The 20,069-nt window shown below is 35.5% G+C and overlaps 1 protein-coding gene across 1 annotated transcript in view; it reads right to left on the reverse strand.

Annotated features, from left to right (window-relative positions):
- erbb4 (erb-b2 receptor tyrosine kinase 4) overlaps positions 1-20,069 on the reverse strand; it is a 367,864-nt gene that overhangs the window by 61,813 nt on the left and 285,982 nt on the right. The window contains exons 13-16 of the mRNA XM_015379960.1: positions 19,815-19,947; positions 14,491-14,584; positions 7,077-7,231; positions 3,391-3,435 (exon numbers count right to left, since the gene is read on the reverse strand). Of these exons, the coding sequence (XP_015235446.1) occupies positions 3,391-3,435; positions 7,077-7,231; positions 14,491-14,584; positions 19,815-19,947 (427 nt within the window). The remainder of the gene's footprint in view (positions 1-3,390; positions 3,436-7,076; positions 7,232-14,490; positions 14,585-19,814; positions 19,948-20,069) is intronic.

A 20,069-nucleotide genomic window follows, 5' to 3' on the forward strand; every position in this document is an offset into this window, starting at 1 on the left:
CACTGAGCTCCTGAGAGCGACCCATTCTTTCACAAATGTTTGTAAAAACAGTCTGCATGCCTAGGTGCTTGAATTTATACACCTGTGGCCATGGAAGTGATTGGAACACCTGATTCCAATAATTTGGATGGGTGAGCAAATACTTTTGGCAATATAGTGTATATATATATATATCTTAGAAAAAGCTTTAGAATCTTGAAAAAAAATTTGACACAGTACATCATACTTAATAATACTCCATACTCTCATTCTGCAATTATTTGTTAAATTTCACTCATAACTTTCTGTTCTCTCTGTTTTTTCTTCTAATTGTCTAATTGTAGCTTCATTTGGTCTGTGTCTGTTCAGCTGTGACACCATCGTGGATTCAACTATCCGATGTGATGCTTCTATCAGCATCTCTGTTAAGAGATGTTGGAGCTTGACCTGTTTTCAGTGTAGTCCTGTTTTTTACTGTGACTTCTGAATGTGCTTTCTTTCATCCTCTGACACGAGAACCGGCTTGGAGCTTGCCTGCCTGGCTGTGTGTTTCATGGAGAGGGCAACCTCATACTGAGCCTGGTTCTGCTAGAGGTTTCCTTACTGTTAAACAGGAGTTAATGAAAAAATGTAAGCCAAAATCATCACTGCAAGCTCATCCAGGAGGAGCATGTCTTGCAAGCCGAAGACTGGATGCTATTAACTAGTATTCCTTGACAGGACCTTCAAACCAAAGTGCCTTGAGATGACATGTTGTGAAGTGGCATTATAAAAATAATCTAAAATAAATTATATCAGATCACAATAACAACACATTTTTCACTATAGATCATAATCTTCATTATTAAAGTATAGCTCTGAGTAATACTTAATAATCATAATATGGCATACTGTTTTGTGACCTTACTTCAATACAGCTTTCAAGCAAAGGCTTAAAAGGTTTGTATGACAACATAAAAAATAAATGGAATAAAAAAAGACAAAAAAAACAACAAAAAAAACAAGTGGACTTGCCAAAGTTGAAGAGGTGGAGGCGTTGAAAACATGGCTACTGTACGTCAAAAATTACTACCTGAAACTTTAAACAGCTCATAGAATACAGTTTAAACCTAAAAGAAAAAACAAAAATCCAAGAGGTTTATGTGAACTTTTGATATGCCACTGAGTTTAGTTGCTCAGGTTGGATAAACTGTTAACAACAGTTTTATATAAAACAAATCTATTCTTGATGGCAGAGTCTAAAGAGGAAAGCAGTGTTAAAAGACACCAGTAAGAAGGCTCACTACAGTATATGTAGGTAATTTCTTTTAAGAATGACTGCCAATTCACAGCATTGTTAGCAGGAGCACTTTACAATACAGATTTGATTTAAATTAAGCTATAAGGACAAGTTAAAGTCAAACATTTACATTCCAATTGATCCTGTTTATCAAGCAATGCAGTAAAGGTAAGTGTATCATTCAAATTTGTTTCACTTTCTCCATCAAAGGAAGGCCATCAGATTGTAGTAAATCAATGACTTGGAGCATACAGTCCTCCTGGATTAAAATGCAGCAATAGCTTCTTGGACTGGGTCATTGACATTGCCACGAATTGTTAACACTGAGCATGCATGTAGTGAGAATGAGAGTGGAAAGAAAAACTCCCATTTACCAAACCAAGCTTAGTGTGAATGGCCAGCTACCAAGACCAACTGGAGGTTTAAAAGGGCAGTGCATACACACATGCAACAAACACCAAAGCACTGATTCTACTAATTTTTTGTGTGAGAAAAGCTAATTGTAGTACTACAGTAGCTCTTAGTTGTTTTAATCTAGAAGTAATAAACAACAGATCAGAAAAGCTCTGTTGGAGGAGAGCATACTTAAAGTCACAGTAAAAACTATTTCCTAATTGAAAAAGTCACATTAAAAACATGTCGTGTTTGGTAGCCACAGCAGCGGTACAACATTTAAAGCTAAGCCTAGTGGTTGGCATCATGATCACATGCTTGTGTATCTGCTGTTCATACTAATAATACCATCCAAATCCTCGGTTGAAGAAGAAGATTGCCCTCTGCGCAAGATGTGCTTTTGTACAGTGACAGCCACAGGAGAGGACTAATAAGATCACTTGTAACCTTTGCTAAATTCAAGATAAATTTATACGAACCTAAATTTAACAAGCAATGAAGGCAGACACCTCAGTGCTCAAGTTGTCAATCAAAGTGTCTTGAAATTGTTGGATTTGATGAGTTTTAATTGCAAGGTGAATGTACTGAATTCCTTGGTAGCTGTAACCATGCATTCTGTGTAAACCGGTACATATAATTCCTGTTGTTTCTTTGCGCATGCAAAGATAAAGCAAATATATAAGCATAATCTGCACATTAAACATGCTTTTGGAATCTAGAACACATTTAAAGTTAGAAGTTAGAAGATTAGTCCACAATTCAGGTAACATTTCTTTTTTTTTTCTTCAGACATTTCAGAAAAACACAATTTGGTGCTGTAGTTATAATGACCCCAAGTCAACATAAAAGTGTAGCTGAAGGTCAGGGTTTTGCATAAAGGACAGTACATTCTCTCATCAAGTTTGCTTTTTATAATTACAACCTTTGCACAGAGTCATGTATATCAAGATTGTTATGTACATACTCCACTTTTACAAATGTGAAACCAGGTCGAAGGAGACATTAATTCTACTATTTCTCCACATGAGAAGGTGCTATACAGTATGTGCTTGTTCTTGGCTTTCTAAGGCTGGTAGAGAAACCCGTAAATTATATTTAAACCCCCCATATAACTGGCCAATACACTTTCAGATTTTTTTTAATTTAGTTTGTCATATAATCCCAAAAACGCAATGAAGTTTGTCTCAGTATGGTGATAAAATGGACCAATAAAGAACCTTGTAAAACCTTGCTGATTTTGATTAATGATGAATTTTACCATGTTTTTTGTAAAATGTTAGAAAAAATAAATATTTTTTCTATACATCATATAACCGTATTATTTGTTGTGGTGGAAAATTTTCAAACCACCGTGATTTTATGAAGAACTCATTACCTATAATTTTTTTTTTCTTTAATCTTTCCCTAATTGCCACAGTTTGATGCAAACTTTGTCATTGATGGCATCATTAATCCATTGTAGTAAACTGGGAACAGCATTTGCTTTCCATTTCTCCCACATACCCTGAAAGACAAAGGCTAAATCGCAATCAATTCATCAAGAACTGGGTAAAATTACAAGGACACGGGCCAGCATGCACAGAGAGGCATTAAGGATACTCACAGGGACTGTGTGGCTCAGAGCAATCTATTAATCAGAGACTTTCCTTACTGCTATTCTTTTGTGTATCCATGTGTGCTGCTGTGGTAGTGTTCTAATATAAGAATGTGAAACGATTCTTTTAAAATGAAGTTAATACCTGTCCATCCAGCCGATGCAGTCTTGAAGTCTAGGTCCAATACACCTTTAGCAGACACAGAGAAACAATAAAGAACTGTTAAGCTAAGAAAAGGGACACAGTAATGAGTAATTAACAAGCATTAGCCTTAGGAAAAAGCTTGAAATAGATATTTCTTTCAGGATAGTTTACTGAGTGTCAAGCACTTGTGAAGACATACTGATGGTACACTCATGTATGCTATCGGCATATTTATGATAACATCTTTGAAACTTTTTAGTTTGATTCTATTTTCCATAATTGTAGAAGGATTTGAAACTAGCATTCCAAAGACAGCCATGTTCTAATGAAGATCTTATTTTTCTTAGCTCGGTTGCCATAACCCATGGAATTCTAGTATATGTAAACCATGGTCAATGTTTTAATGGTTTAAAACCTATGTTTCTTCCCCTTTAGTGCGGTACTGTTTTTCATTTCCCCTCCAACTGGCTGATCCTCTATTTTTTTAAACACCTACCTGGTTGTGAGGTTGTGCCCACAATAAAGAGTCAACCTAGTGTTTTCCATTCATGATGGAATTGTTATGCTCAAGAAGGCTGGAGGTTGTCACTCAGGAGAGGAAAAATAACACAGAGACTGTGACATAAACCCCCTGTGGAGTTAAATACAAAATGATGTCTTTCCAAACCAGGTTGAATATTACATTGAGCAGTAAGTGGCTTGAAAGCAGTGGAGAGTGACAGGTTACTACAATGAATCCCCTCACTATGATGTGTTTTTGCTCTTGCTTATTTTCTGCTTCTTGCCTTTATTTGATCTCATTTCTATAAACAGATGTTTGAATTATGCATTTATATGAGTACAATTTGGGCTGTAGCAGTTTTGTAAGTATGTTTCTATGAAAATCTAAGTAGAAGTCCACTGAATAAAAATGTATGAATGAGAGAAAATGAAGGAATCCTAAAACTAATCAGGATTAAGTGTCCTACAAACCTTGTTCATCAGTTGATGTTTTGTCAAGAACCATCAGTGAAAGTTGCTCTCAAAATCTTTTAGTGAGGTAAAAAGCGAGACTTTCATCAATAATTTCTAGACTTTATATCATCTATAAAATGAAACAAAACCTGTTTAATCGAGTTAATTAAAAATAACTAAAATAAAACAATTATAACCCTGTGTTGTAGATCCTTAAGGTCATACTTAACCCATTGTAAAAGCATAATGCTGCCCCCAGAAGTCATTTCTTATTTAAAAATGTAATTTAATTGTATTTTAAACTTTCTATACATTATCATTTGCATGCTTTTGTTGGAGACAAAGCTTGTTGACACGTCAGAGTGGGATTGTCTCAATGAATACTAGGGAGGCTAAACCTCCCCTGTAAATTTTATAAAATTATTGGTAAAATATTCTTTTTCAAACTTCATTGTAATTAAACTGCATTAAGCATGTGCAAAAATGCGCCTGGTTTCATGATTATGTTGCGCATTAATTAGCTGTGCATTACGCTCTCAGGATGAAATCTCCCCTCTGCTCTGCTCTGCTGCCTGTCAACCTCTATCAGAAATCCCTTTTGAGTTTTAAGCCTCGGTCTACTGAGGTAAGCAACGAGAAAGAAGAGCCCTGATTGGTTAACACACCAAAGTACATCACTTCCAGGAAGACTAAACCTCACAGGGGGTCTTTGGAGCAGGGACAAGTTGTAAAGCTTTCTGCTGGATGCTGATGTTTGACCAACAGTGGCCATGCAGCAAGGAGGATGCACCAATGAGTCGAGAGGAAAAGTGATCATTCAGTGGTTGTCGTGGTTTCTGGAGCTTATTATTTAAGAGCGCTTCACAACAGCTATTTTGAAACTTATTGCATTTTAGAATGCAATATATGACATTTGGATTTAATTAACACCACTGAGTCTCTCCTGTTTCAGGAAGTAGAAGCAAAGAATGTTTAAAATCTTGTAAGGTTTCCTTAAGAGGACTACGACTAACAGATCTGACAGTTTGAAAATTTGGAGAATTATAACAAGGTAGACCAGGCATATTACTACCAAGTCAAGGTAGAAATGCTTAAACATTTCAACAAAGATAACAGAATGGTACATTAACCTAAATGTAGATTTAAATAGCAAAGTCTTCAATTAAGCAGATTTTACATTATGTGAAACAAACTGTTTTTTTGTTTCTACTACAAAGAGCCCTGGTTACTGTACATGGCAGCAATCAACTGAAAAAAAGCATTTTTCTGTCATTTCTGTTAAAGGAGTTATCAACCGGAAATCTGACTTTTTAATGTTAAAACGCGGGTGTTGGACTTCAATTAAAACCTGTTGGAAAATCCAGATTGTGAAAGATGCTTGTTTTTTTTGTTGATTTTTTTGTGTGAGCCTCCAAAAAGTGCAATTTTAGTCCTCCTTCTTTATTTACATCAATACTGGAAGGGTGCTAACATTATTCCACCTTGCTATTACCACCCTCCTCTCTATTCCACCAAAAAGGCGATTCCAACAATCAAGCAGGTAATTCCAACCTGTAGGTAGGTAAGTGTTACTGCTTTTGCAGGAGAACGCTAAAAGTGCTAAATAAATTGTGGCAAACTGCTGACCCTATCGATATGAATGTGCAAACACACAAGTCAAGTTCTAATACATATGCTCAAGAGAAAAATAAAGGGAAAATGAAAGATTAATATTTTATCTTTTTTCTCCCAAAAAAAGATTAAATATTAATCTAGAAGAAATATATTCAACTTAACCAACAACTTGTTGAAACTGTGGAGCCTTTAAATATCTTGGTACCGTCCTTGACAGTCACCTGAGCTTTTCTGCTATCACAGATTATATTTTTAAGAAATATTCACTGAGACTACTACATCTTCTTAGAAGATTAAAATGTGTCAGTCTAAATATTTTAGAGCATGTGCATTCTGTTCATATTGAGAGTGTTTTGACCTTTCACCTATGTGTACTCACTTGAGTTCCAACTACAAGATGAAGTTAAATAAGGATGTGAAAATGGCTGTAAAATTGTAGGGAAACCCAAGAAGTGTCTCACCCACATCTATGATGACAGGACATAGAGGAAGACACAGATTATTGTAGCAAATATTTCTTACTCTTTGTCCTGTCAGTTTGGCTTCTGAGGTCTGGGATGTGCTACATGGTTCCACTGACCAAATGTTCCCTAAAAAGATCCTTTGTCCCTAACGCCATCACTGTCTTGAATTCAAGAAATAAAGTATTCATTCATACGACCTGAGCTGCTCTAGTTTCATATATTTTATTGGACTGCTGTTTATCTGTATTGATGTTTTTTTTTTTCTTTTTATTGTTCGTTTCTTTTGTCAGCATTTGTATTTTAGTACCACCTGTCAGTGGGCCAAAGACAATTATCCTATTCTATTCTATTCTATTCTATTCTATTCTATTCTATTCTATTCTATTCTATTCTATTTTGTTCTATTCTATTCTATTCTAAATACTTGATATTCATTTAAGAGGTACTGTACTGTACTTGGAAGAAACTTTTTACCAACTATACTAGGATGACAACAAAAACAGAAAAAAGAAGCATCCCTGTCCTGTGCTTTCTCGTATCTGAAGTGGAATAAACTGAGATCTATTTGAAACAGCTAGGATGTCTTGTTTGCCGGGGAGGAAAGGTCATATAAGCGCAGCACCCTAATGTGTCTTCAGGACAGACTGTTCTTACCCTTGGGTGCAGTTGGCATGGCATGGATGGCATTCGTTGTTTACTTCCGCATATTTGAAGATAAAGCTATTGGCACCTTGCAGGCCATCAGGGCACTTTTCCACGCAGTTTGGACCGTCCTTGAAATGAAGGCATTTCACACAATGTTCTGGGCCCTGTGGGTAACATTGAAAAAGGGAAAACATTTGTCTTTTAGATGCTTATTTTTGAAAACAATCATCTTTGTAAGAGTTCAAGCAATACACTTTCCTGCACAGACCTGGCAGTAATTTCCCAGTAAAAAACAATTGGTTTTCTATTTGGCTGTTTTGAGGTTTGTAGCTGGAGGCAGCCGTTAAAACCACTTCCAATATTATTGAACTGAATTTTCTGGAACAGATGGTTGTATATAAAGAAAACGTATGCTGGTAAACCTAATGAAACAAATTCAACCGAAAAGGGAAGGTATGCTCACCTTTCTTGTTATAAATCTTCCACATTTTTTTTTGTTTGTTTTTTGCTTTTTTGTTTGCAGGTTACCTACAATAACAATAACACGTGTATTGTATAAGATTAATTTGTGAATTCTAAAAAAAAAAAATTATTCCCATTTGCTTGATGTTTTTGTTTTGTTTGTTTTTTGCTGTCATAGTCTAAAAGTTTATACATAGGTTGAGTACAGGTTTAATCTATGGTAGGTCATAGGTTAAGCAATAACTGTATAAATCTCTCTATACTTTGAGAAAAAATATGCTACATCTGGCAACAAACCCCTTTAAACCTTCAACTGTGCAATTAAACAACTTACTACACCAAAACATAGAAAAAAACAATTCTAAGAAGAAGTACAGAATTATTGAATGGTACATTTTATACCATAATAGTTTCTCTTCCTCAACGCAAACAGCTGAAAGCTTTTTTTTTTTTAGGTTGTAGCTTCTTTGTCAAATTGTTGTTTCATTTTGCATAAAGGGAGTAACCCAGGCTTAACAGCTGAACCATGTTCTGGTCCCTATTATATTTCAACCCTTTTTTTCCTTGCTGTGGGTAATAGATTTGCTTTTTTTGGCAGACTTTAGAGTGCATAACATTAAATCAATAATGTCCAATGGTATAGTTGGAAAAAAAAGTCTCGGAATAGCACAAGTTGAAAAAGCAAGGCGTGTTGTACACCTATGTACTTAAATTAACTTCCCTATTATATTGTGTGTGGCTAACTCTAATGATCCCTTAAAATGAACCTGTAGACCTAACTAATGAGAACTGATAAGGCTTCAGATTTTAAACAGAATTTTGAGAATCAGAGTCACTGTAGTAAATAAGTTGTTGTAATATAATTAAATTTTTATAATGTTACATCCCCATTACTTAAAATCAGAAATTTCAAAATCTAATTGCTGAATTGTAACCTTGCGAGATGAATTGTGAATTCACAAACTCCCGAAAATACAACTTGCCAGAGCGAGAAGAAGCTTTGGCCTTGATACATAAATGTTTCCGGACCAATGAAATGCAGAACATTTATGACATCGACGTAACAAAGAGAGGCGAAACAATACAAATGTGCCTGCACCAGTTGTAGCTGGAATACCCTCTACTTCTTTTCTAAAAAAGGGTGTTATTTTTGCCTTTGTGGATGTGAAGATGTCTGTGCGCTTCCCCAAACTTGATGTCTTGGTCTTGGTTCTGCTGTTCTTTACTTTGCTCCTTGTTTTCTAGATTTATTGGTTTAATTCCAGTTTTGTTGTAATTTCTAGATTTATGTTAGTTCTCATGTTTTTCTGTTGTCCTCTGTTGCCCTCTTGTGTGTGTGCCCCCTTGGCTCCCTCGTTGTCTCCTCTCACACCTGCTCCTTGTCAGCTCGTTAACCCTCCCTTTGTCTCTGTCAGCTACAGTATATATGCTCTCCCTCTGCTCTCACTCTTTGTTGGTTCAATGTCTTTGTTGTCTTCCCATGCTGTGGTCTACGTTCCTTGTCTCTCCCCGGCTCCTCGTGTTTGGTTTTCCCTTGATGTCTCCATAGTTCTGGTCTGCGTTTCATTATTAGTTGGATTTTTGGTTTCCTGCCTTTGTTAAACAGTTTCCTTTAATTAAATCCACAGGAAATCTCCTCAGCCTCTCTGCCTCTGCATTTGGGTCCTCCAAACCACAACCAAACCCTGACACTTGATTTGATAGGAGTTTGATTAATCAGTTAACACTGCCAGTTGTGAAACAATTCAAACTGCTACTCCTGCTGTCATTGGCTAAAAGGTCTACATGGGAAGCAGGTACTCAATCAGCTCAAAGAGTTGTACTTATTGTCCTTCCCTTTTGCAAACACTTACTATAGGAGGATTTCCAGATTGATATGTGTATCATAATTTAAATTCTACACAATATCAATGTGGCTTATGTCAGGTTACCCTACTTAAGGGTTCATAACCATGATATTACAAGTTTAAATTACATTTGTATTTGAATTTCATGCAAAAGACGAGGACAATAAACAACATATTTATTAAATAGAATGTTTTTTTAAATTTGTGTGGCCTACTAACAACTATTTTTCACACATTCTCAGTCAAAGGGTATCTGTATGATTCAATTGAATTGTCTCTGAAAACTGTCTTGAGATGAAGTGTTGTAAATACATGCTACATTATATAAATAAACTGAATTGAAGTTTGGTCTAAACTTTGAATGGGGCCTTCTAACATTGATCTGCATTAACTGAATACATTTTAGAATAGAAATAGAAAAGAAAATGTATTTATTCTCCCAAAATGGGGAAATTCTGGAAATGTTAAGCTTTATGATTAAGGATTATTTCTTATGGCAAATGGAATTTTTATAGTCCACCAAATGTACTATACTGCAAGTAGAGTAAAATCATACATTTTTGTCTTGTTTCATCTAAGAACTTTGTTCTAAATATTTGCCATGACCAGAATAGGACCATGGCAAACTTGAACATGGATTTATTACACACTTTTTTTTTTCACGAATAGCTTTGTACTTGCCACTCTACTTCAAGGGATATATTAACCAAAAGTTTTTGTTATCCCTTCTTATCCCTGATCTATTTGGTGTGTGCCGTGCCCTTCACATTGTTTTAATAGAAAGCCCCCAATAGAAAATCACATCTAGTCTGTGATCAAGGGACACACATTTGGTTTCAGACAAAAGGCTCTTAATTGATTTTAAGTAAATTGTTTACTTACAGCTTATCGCATGTTAAACACCATTTTTTCTTTCAATGCAATTTAAGATATAAGATATACTTTTGTTGTTAGATGATAACATGGAATTTTTAATGAATAAACTATGGAAATGGTCAAATACAATATAAAGTTTTGCCACTGTTAGTTCTAGTTATGCTCAATGAAGAATTGAACAATTTAGTTAAAAAACAATTTTAGGTTGCAATGTTTGCTAGCTATACATGCAGATCAGACTTTATGTTCCTCCTCTATTTGCATCTTTATGGGGAAAACAGCTTGAGAGTGAGGTAGATATAACTAAAACAAATAATGTGAAAGTGGTGTTGTGGCTGAAGGAAAGTATAAAATAAAAATAGGTAGTGCACACTAATAAGTGAAGGGAATAGGAGAGGGTGGACAAGGATGTATTACAACCAAGTGGAGGAGAAAGACAGTCAGAGAAGTCTAATAAGAAAGAGAGAAAATGAGAAGGAAAAAATTGAGAAAACAGGCGAAACCGTAAAGCAGCAAGAGTAGAGCAGGCAGATAATAACCATTGCTCACAGCACACACAATGACCATAACAATTCGACTAGAATAGGATTTATGGAGCTAATATAGGCGCGGGAGGGGATAAGAGAGGAAAGGAAGATCAGCGACAAGCTCTCTCAGACAGGCCTCGTAACATCAGCAAGGCTTAAAAAATGTCTTCTGACAAAAAGAAAAGAACACACACAGATATGACCAGAGATGGGAATCCAAAGAGCAACCATGCCTTTAAAAAAAACTAACTTTTCACATGAATCAGCGATTTGTACGTTTCTTATAATGCGTACATTAACACCTACTGCATGTGTAAAAAAACATGTGATAGAAAGAAACAAAACAACAAAGAAACTTATGGATTACTCTGTCAAATTATGGTGTATGTTACTTGAAAGAAAATAGTATGTATAAATACATGTTCACAAAAAGCATCTGTTCCGATGTGTAAATGAGTTTCTCATAAGTGTGTGTTCTTTACATCTTGTACATGCAAAAAAGCACTCTGTTGAAATTCAAGTTGAAAGTGTTACTGTTCCAGCTTTTAGATTCAGCCTTGCATTTTGAAGCATGTCATCATTGTCCGGAGAGATGGAGAGAGAGAGAGAGAATGAGATGAAAAGAGAGATAGTGTGTACAAGTCGGCAATAGCCCTGTCACAACAGTAGGGCAAATTATGTGACAAAGACAGCAAACATTGTTTCGTCCGGCAGGATGTTTGAACAACCAAAGCATCCATGTTGGAACATCATTTTTTTCTGAGCATCCAAAATTGTGTACCTCACACAATGTTTCAATTTGGATGTTTATATGGTACATCTTTCTTTTTGTTCATTCTGTACCGGTCTGTTGTGGTGAAGAGAGAGCTGAGCCAAAAAAGTAAAGCTCTCGATTTACCGGTCGATCTACGATCTTCCTACTCTTCTCTATGGTCAGGAGCTTTGGGTCATGACCGAAAAAACGAGATCCCGGATACAAGCGGCTGATATGAGTTTTCTCCATAGTGTGTCTGGGCTCTCCCTTAGAGATAGAGTGAGGAGCTCAGTCAACAGGGGAGGACTCAGAGTAGAGCCGCTGCTCCACTACTGTATATCGAGAGGAGCCAGTTGAGGTGGCTCGGGTATCTGGTTAGGATGCCTCATGGATGTCTCCCTGGTGAGGTTTTCCAGGCATGTCCCACCGGGATGAGGCCCAGGGGGAGACCCAGGAAACGCAGGAGGGACTGTGTTTCTCAGCTGGTCTGAGAGCGCCTTGGGGTTCCCCCGGAGGAGCTGGCCCAAGTGGCCGGGGAGAGGGACGTCTGGGCCTCCCTACTGAAGCTGCCACCCCCATGACTCGACCCCAGATAAGTGGAAGAAAATGAATGGACAGATAACTCTATCTTTGCTAATAATGTCAGTGCTTCTAGACCTAGGTTTAAAGGAAAGATCATTCTAAATAATGCAACACTGCAAATGTAAAGTTTGTGCTTTCCTCCTTGGAACTTTTATTGTAATGAAACTTTATTATCATTAATATTGATTTATCTTAAGTTAAATTTAACTTCTTGTTTTAACTACACCTTCTTTGATAGGTTTACCAGCTAGTATACTAGAGGAAAACGGTTTCACTGACTGTTACTTTTGCTCTTATTACTTCAGTTTTGGATTCCAAATTTAAAAATACTTAAAAAGAAGAAGCTGCTATGCAATATATAAAAAAGCTAAATTTTCAATTTTTCCTAAACTTCCAGGTCTGGACTATAATTAATAAATTAATAAATTTTTTAATTAATAAAAGAAAATGTAAAAATTAAAAACAAACTTAATATTTTATGAGTGAACCTTTCCCCTCAGTGATATTTGTATTTTAATGGGGTTTTATTTGAAATGCTGAAAAAAAGCATCACATTTGAAACGAAAAATTATATAAACATTATCTACAGTATAATGTTGCATCAATCATATATACTGGTCAAAAGAAAACTAAGGGTATGTCACATCTGCAAAACCTTAACAGAGTACCTAAGGAAATTAAATTATTCAAAGAAACAATCTGTGTAAGACTCTTGGTAGTAATACAGCTCTATGGCTTCAGAGGGAGCATTTTTCCAAACGTAGAGCAATCCAGAACTCCACAAATCTAGCCTGCCTAAAGGTTCATCTTTCATCTAAGAGATCCATTTGTGTCAGACTTTTAAGTTCCTGGGAGATGTCGTAACATGGATATTAAATATTTCCTCAGAATGTTCTTTTTTCATAATCTCATTTACTTTGCTACTTTACAAACTGAGTCTGTTCCTCTTAAATAAAAGGACTAATTCAACATGATGCTGCTACCTTTGTGTATACCAGCTTGGATGATGCTTTAATTCATAATACCCTTATCTTGAAAAGAACTCAAAATTCCTAAAACAAATTTTTCACAGTATTTTGGGTTAAATATATTTGGATAACTGAACTATTTTTTTCGGTCGCCTCCCTCGGGAGGTGCTCCAGGCATGTCCTATTGGGAGGAGGGCTCGTGGAAGGCCTAGGACACGCCGGAGGGACTATATCTCTGAGCTGGCCTGGTGTTGCCTCGGGGTCCCCCCAGAGCAGCTGGAGGAGGTGTGTGTATCAGGAAGTCTAGGCATCTCTCCTTAGACTGCTGCATCCATGACCCGGCCCCGGATAAAGAGGAAGAAAATGGATAGGACTATTTTTTATATTACAGAACATATTTAGCTGGTTTTAATGCTAAACTCAGTAAAGTGGTTGGGTCTTTTTTACCTTGCAAATAGCTGGTTTGAACTGTGTTTTTAAACTTTATGCATTTATAACATACAATATGTTTTTTGTTTTTTGTTTTTGTGCTTGTTTTTCAAGATAATACTTTCCCTGAGCTAGTGGAGATTTCAGAAAGCGGATTTAGTGGCACTGGGTGGCTCAGTTGGTATTGTAAGCACAACATGTGCAGAGCCTATAGTCCTACATGCAGCTGTCCCGGCTTTGATTACCAAGCTCAAGCCATTTGCTGCATGTCTTAGTTCTCTCTCCCCACTTTTTCCTGTTTGCTAACTGTTCCATAAAGACCATTATTATAAAAAAAAAAATCTTCAAAAGGAGAATATAAATAAGAGTGACTTTCTCTTTTTTAATAAAAAAATTATAAATTAAAAAAATTTAAAAGAAAATAAGAATGCAACGAACCAGTGCTGTTACATCTCATAGAAAAAGATCTCACCTTAAGAAAAAGAAAGTAAATGTTCTGTCAAAGTAAATGTTGTTGCTGTTATACAATAATTAGATAACTAACCAGGGTTAGTATGCTATCATTATGAGATCTGGATCTAAAAGTGTCAGTTTTTTAGTTTTGCTTCATAACCAGGTTTTATAAACCTTTAAATAAACCTGTAAATGTTTGCTTTCTGTGTTTTCAACAAAACATAAAAATGCTCCCTTAAAATGGGAAAATTAGAATCAATCGTAATGTAAGCTGGCTGTATAACTGCAGCCTTACAACAATTTAAAAAAAGGAAGCTTTTGTTTCATATAGTATTTATAAATCTGAAAAAATTTCCGATTCACATTCTCATCACATCTTCTATTTCTAAGGTGAAAATAGATAAAAAATAATATACAGTATTAGCGTTTACCTATCAGATAAACATTTTTTTTTTTTTTTACTTGTGAAAAGAGCAGCCATGTAACAAATGATTACTGTCTTATTATTAATTAGGGCAAGCTTACCGGGCCGTGGCAGGTTAAAGAGTCGTCGTCTGCACGTTCGCACTGGGCATCACACTCAACACACATTGAACCATTGGCATACTCTCGAATATCTCTGGGAAACAATAAAGCAGAGAGAGAAGTGGAGCAAAATATTATTAAATAATAAATATTTGAGGCAGATATATTGACAAACTGGCAAAAGGACAAAAAAGCTGACATTTAAAAAAAATGGAAACGATAGTTTGCAGATTCCATGTTTATAAAGGATTAAAAATAAATCATTATTCCTGTTCTATTGATTTTATATTGTAAGAAACAATGCTGTGCATCATAATATTCATTTCGAGAGCCTTATTCACAACTGAACATTGTCTGTAAAAAATAATTGTAATCAGTTTTGCTCAAATTAATCCAGAGTGAAACTGACAGGATATGAGAGAGTAGAGAGATTCATAATTCAAGGGGTTGACACAGATGAGAGGTGCAGGATGTGGTGGCATGGGTGAGGTTTTCAAAGTCAATTAAATTAAATTTGTGTTATTTAATTTCTGCAGTCTACTTACAATAGTTAAATAGCAGAGCGAATTCAAAAAGTCATTAAATTTGACCATACTGCCACTGAGTTAGTACTTTACCTTTGTTTTTTTAGAAGAAGGAAATTAAATCGGTGTTCCTGTCTTTTGCTCACGGATGAAAGAAATGCAAGAGAAGGAAAAAGTTTGTCTTCCATTGGGAACAAAATAAAATCTATGTAATTCATGACTCCCTCTGCCCTCATAAAACCTTCAGAGAGACAAGGACGGTAAAACACATTTTCTGTATGCTTGTTGGTTGAACTAATAAAGGCTACGGTGAAGCTTCATTTTATTATCAGTGCTTAGAGGACTTTTCGGATATGCAAGATGCTCCCATGTGTTCTGTTATGTGTCTGTTTCTCACACAAATTGACATAAACAGCAGGGACATTTCTTCATTTTCCTTCATGTTCATCCAATTTGTTCTAAAGTGGAAGGATGGTGTGGTGGGAATCTTAAAGAAAAATCTGAACATTTTTAGATTATAGGGTGGAGAATCCCACAAGCTGTGTAATTCTTTACCTTTGTTATCAAAAATCATTGCTTCAGTGTATTTATCCCTGCTATTTTACAATAACAAGTTTGTAAAGTTTTTTTCGCTTGATTTTTTGCATTGAGTTAGATTTGACTGAGCGCTGCTGAACAGTTTTTCATTGTTGTTTTTTATTCATATTGAGATTAAGTGAACTCGAACTGTCAATTACTCATCATCTATGAAATACAAGACAAAGTAAACAAATCAGGAGCACTCCTGAAGTGAGATAATAATACAAAATGTAAAAAGATTAGTCAACAAAAAAGATAAGACAATGATGAAGCATTTAAGGTCAGTCTGGGGGAATAATTGGCGGTGACACAGACTCTGAGACTGGTGCAGATGTGTAGGCAGACAGGTAGGCAGGGCGTGGCCCCGTGCGCAAGCAGTGACTGTGACACGCAGTGACACGCCTAGCCCTCCTGCCCTAACAGCATCTCAAGGTCCTGGCTCATCTCCAAAGTGGCCAAAAAAAAATTGTGATCAAGTGGCAAATCTGAAACTATAAGGAGCTTTCATGTCATCCCCTGTTAACAAAGAAAAGTCTGCAAAATACCTAAAAATGTCATTATAAACCTCCTCGGGGTGCATGTTTTCCCACTTTTAAAGTAGAAAAGGATAACATCAAGAGAATCCTATTGTTATGAGACACTGCAGGGGTTCCTTTTGTTCTCAATCCTTTTTAAATTGTTCTCAACTTTCTCTAAAACAATGTAATAAAAGCAGGCAAATTGAAATAAAACTTTAAAACCAAGATACATTACTTTAATTTCTCCTTGCAAAATTTTGGGTCAGCTGATTATGACTTACAGCTAATGAAAACCCCAAATTACTTATTTAGAAACTAATTAAGACCAACAGCATTATTAAGTTTGACAGGTGAGAGAACACAGCTGGAGATGATCTCAGTAGCTATCCTACAAGAAAAGGTGCTGCTGCTGTCTGCATGGTACAAAGAAGACCCTGGTCTGAATACCACAAAGACAAAGAAGATCATCCTGGACTGTCATCAAAACAGAACAACACTGTTTACAATTCCTTAGATTACTCAAGAAGGAGAAAATTAACCAATAGCTGGGGATAAGCTTCTACCCATCCTAAAGTTGTGATCATTCCTATGCACTATGTCTCGTGGTTTACCAACTGGAGCAGACTGAAGGAGGCTCCAGAAGTGGTTAAGTCACAAAGGAGATTACAGGCTGTCTCCCTCAATCTCCGAATGCCATTTACACTTCTCGCTGCCTCAGCAAAGCAAAGTGCATCATCAAAGACAGCTCTCATCTTTCCTCGCACTTTTTTGACCAGTTGCCCTTGATCAGATTTGATTAGGTCAATTAGAAGCAGACCAAATAAACTCAAGGAAAGCTTTTTCCTCACACTTACATGTTAGCAATAATCTTACATGGACAATAAAACAGTAGGTATTATCGTGGCATGATATGCAACATCTTTGATTTCTTTTGCTGTGCAGACACCTTGCATGTAAGTATTGGTATGATAATTTTTGTGTTTGTATTTTAATGTTTTTGCAGTATATGTATTTTTTTTTTTTACCTTATTTCAAATGATCTATGTAGCACTCCGAGTTTATACTTTCAAAAAGGCTCATTGTTGAATGATGATGATAAAGGATTGCTATTTCTATTTTGTTTCTATATACAGAAATTGTAGCATATGTTCTTGATTCATCTGTGTAATTTCACTTCTGCTTTAGCAAAATAAATTTTTAATCTACCTGAAACTCTACCTGAAATGGAGTTTAACTCACATTCAAATGAAACTTATGGCTATCTGCAGAGTTTGAGAACAAATTTATACCACATAATTTAATTCTATTTAACATTGAAATTAAACAAAGAATATGCAAAGAGGCTTATCCTTTTTTTTGGGAGGGGTTGATGACTGTCTACTTAGCAGCCACCCCCGTAGTTGTCAGAATAAGAAAAATTTGTGTAACAAAGGTTTTAGAAACTATTTTAGGCTTTTGGATAAGTTTAACTTTTTGAATGGCAGTATATAAATAAATTAAACAGAAAAATACCATTTAATTTTTAAAGTTCTGCAGTCTCAGACTGGGAAAAAAAGTCTTTGTACCTTCTTTTTATTGAATACCTTTCCTCGTCAAAAGCAAAGAAGGCACAAACCTTAATGTTTTTAAACTAGCCAGATGCGTTCATGTGGAGTAAGGAAAATTCTGTTTTAGGATTATCTAACAAAGCACAGCCCTATTTCTCATAAACTGTTGCAATAGGTAAGCTTTGAAGAGAAAGCCTCTGTTGTCACATTCAATGTCATTAGAGTTATTTTTAAGACAGAAGATGTGAGAGATCAGGCTCATGGAATATGAACTTTCAATGTGTTTTTTAAGACATTTACCAGATGATGTTTCACCGGCCCACATAACATATTTTTGTACAAAATGTTTTATTGTTTTCTAAACCCTAATAGATAGAAATAAGACTTAATAAAATAGAAATTAGCCAGTTTTTCCATCCTAGTGTTAAATGTTAATATCATGAGACCTTTATTGAATGATAATACATTTGAAGATTTGATCTGGATATAAATAAGTATATAGCAAAGTTTATTCTTTTGGCTTGTCTTATAATATTACAATATTATAGATACATTACTTTTTTTTATAGACTATACACATTTTAATCCTATTCTCATGTTTAGTTGTTTCCTTTACTAAACTTTAATAACATGAAGAAATAAAAAACAAGTCCTTTTTTTTCTTGTTTTTTTTGTTTTGTTTTTTTTTTTAGTGGAGGGATGCATCTTTGATAGTATGCCACTGCTGAAGTGAATTTGATTTGCCTTTGGCATTTTCAGGAGTGTCTTATTTTCCTTTACAGTTCCAGCTGCAGGGTTTCCTCCCCCTCTCTCGTCCATCACTTCAAATGCTGATATTCAGTCACCATAGAGCGTTGACTGACATGTTGTCATGCTGCAGCTGTAAAAATTCTAAAATCTGTCTCTGATCATGCACATTTCCGATTCGAGGCTGGGAGGAAGCTTCAACATTAACATTTAACAATGTTTTATTACTGTATACACCCCCTCCCAAATAAAGTATTCATAACATTAGTTAGGGCGTAAAAATCAGAGCTGACAGGACTTACTATGGTTTGATTTTGTGTGATTATTTTTTGGTATAGCTAATAATGACTTCCAAAAGATTTGCATATTACAGATTTGACTACTGAGACAGTAGGAAAGAAACACAAGCAGGAAAAAAAAGAAGCATTTAATGTTTAAAATAATATAGGAAACTATCTAAAAAATATTAAACAATTTATTTAACAATTTTCTAGGAAAAAAAAAGAGTTAAGACTAAAATATATATTATAAATGATTAAGGTTGCACTATAATAGAAAATCCAGCAAAAGCTTGAAATAGTGTTAAATTTTGCGATAGTGACATCAGTTACAATAAATCCACAAAGCCATTACTCCTATCTTCCTCATTTATCATACTGCTTCCAGCTCTCTCTTTGACCTTTGGTGTCTTGAAGACTATTATTTGTAGGAGGTCTAAGTATCTACTCCTGTAAGACTCAACTCAGAAGGCTGCATATATTATTGCCATGCAAGTTTGACTTCATGACACCTAAAATAAAGAAGTAAACAGATATTGCATTCCAAGCAGTCCTCTATGACATAAATATTGCACACACAGAATTTGGGATGATGGTATTACAATATTTTCTACTGCTCTGTAATGAATCAAAAAGTATTTTACATGAATACAGAATGCCTCGCACCCCACCACCCCACCCAACACACACACCCACCACACCCCCATGATAAATACTGTGTCATTTCCCATATGCAGTGCTCTTATAATGGAGTTCAATATAGCTGTTATTTGCCCATCATAGCAATTTTTACTGGGCCCCACATCGTGTAATATATCAATAATATAAGGGGCCATGTAATGTTTACATAACAAAAACATTGTTTTTGTGGCAATTATCTGGAAAGCACATGATCAAGTTTACGTTGAATTGTCCCATTAGAAAATTGTGAGGATATTTATAAATTATTTTACACTTTTCATCAGAATTCTGAAAACATCAATAATTCTGGGTTCCAAAAATGTATTGTAAATTTGTTCTTTTGTTTGTTTTTTTAACTTAAATTTCAGAGGAAAAAGCAGATAACTATTTTTTAGACCATTTAAACATACTATCTATGCATCAGAATTTTTATTTATTTACATTCCTTACCCTTCATAAAGGTTGCAGGAATCCACACAGATGCGTCCCCGGCTAAAGTATCGGCAGGAAAGGCACTGGTCAGGGCCAGGACCCCAACACCCAGCATTGGAACACAATGGGTCGCACACCATGTGCTCCTTGGCTGCTCAGGACAAACAAAAAAACATTTGCAATTATGTCTTTCTAACTGAATGACTCAATAATAGAGTAGTTGAAGAAAATATGCAACAATAACTTTTTACAAATATCCAAACACACCCATCA

Source organism: Cyprinodon variegatus, unplaced genomic scaffold, assembly GCF_000732505.1.
Source record: "Cyprinodon variegatus isolate N-32 unplaced genomic scaffold, C_variegatus-1.0 Scaffold204, whole genome shotgun sequence".
NCBI lineage: Eukaryota > Metazoa > Chordata > Actinopteri > Cyprinodontiformes > Cyprinodontidae > Cyprinodon > Cyprinodon variegatus.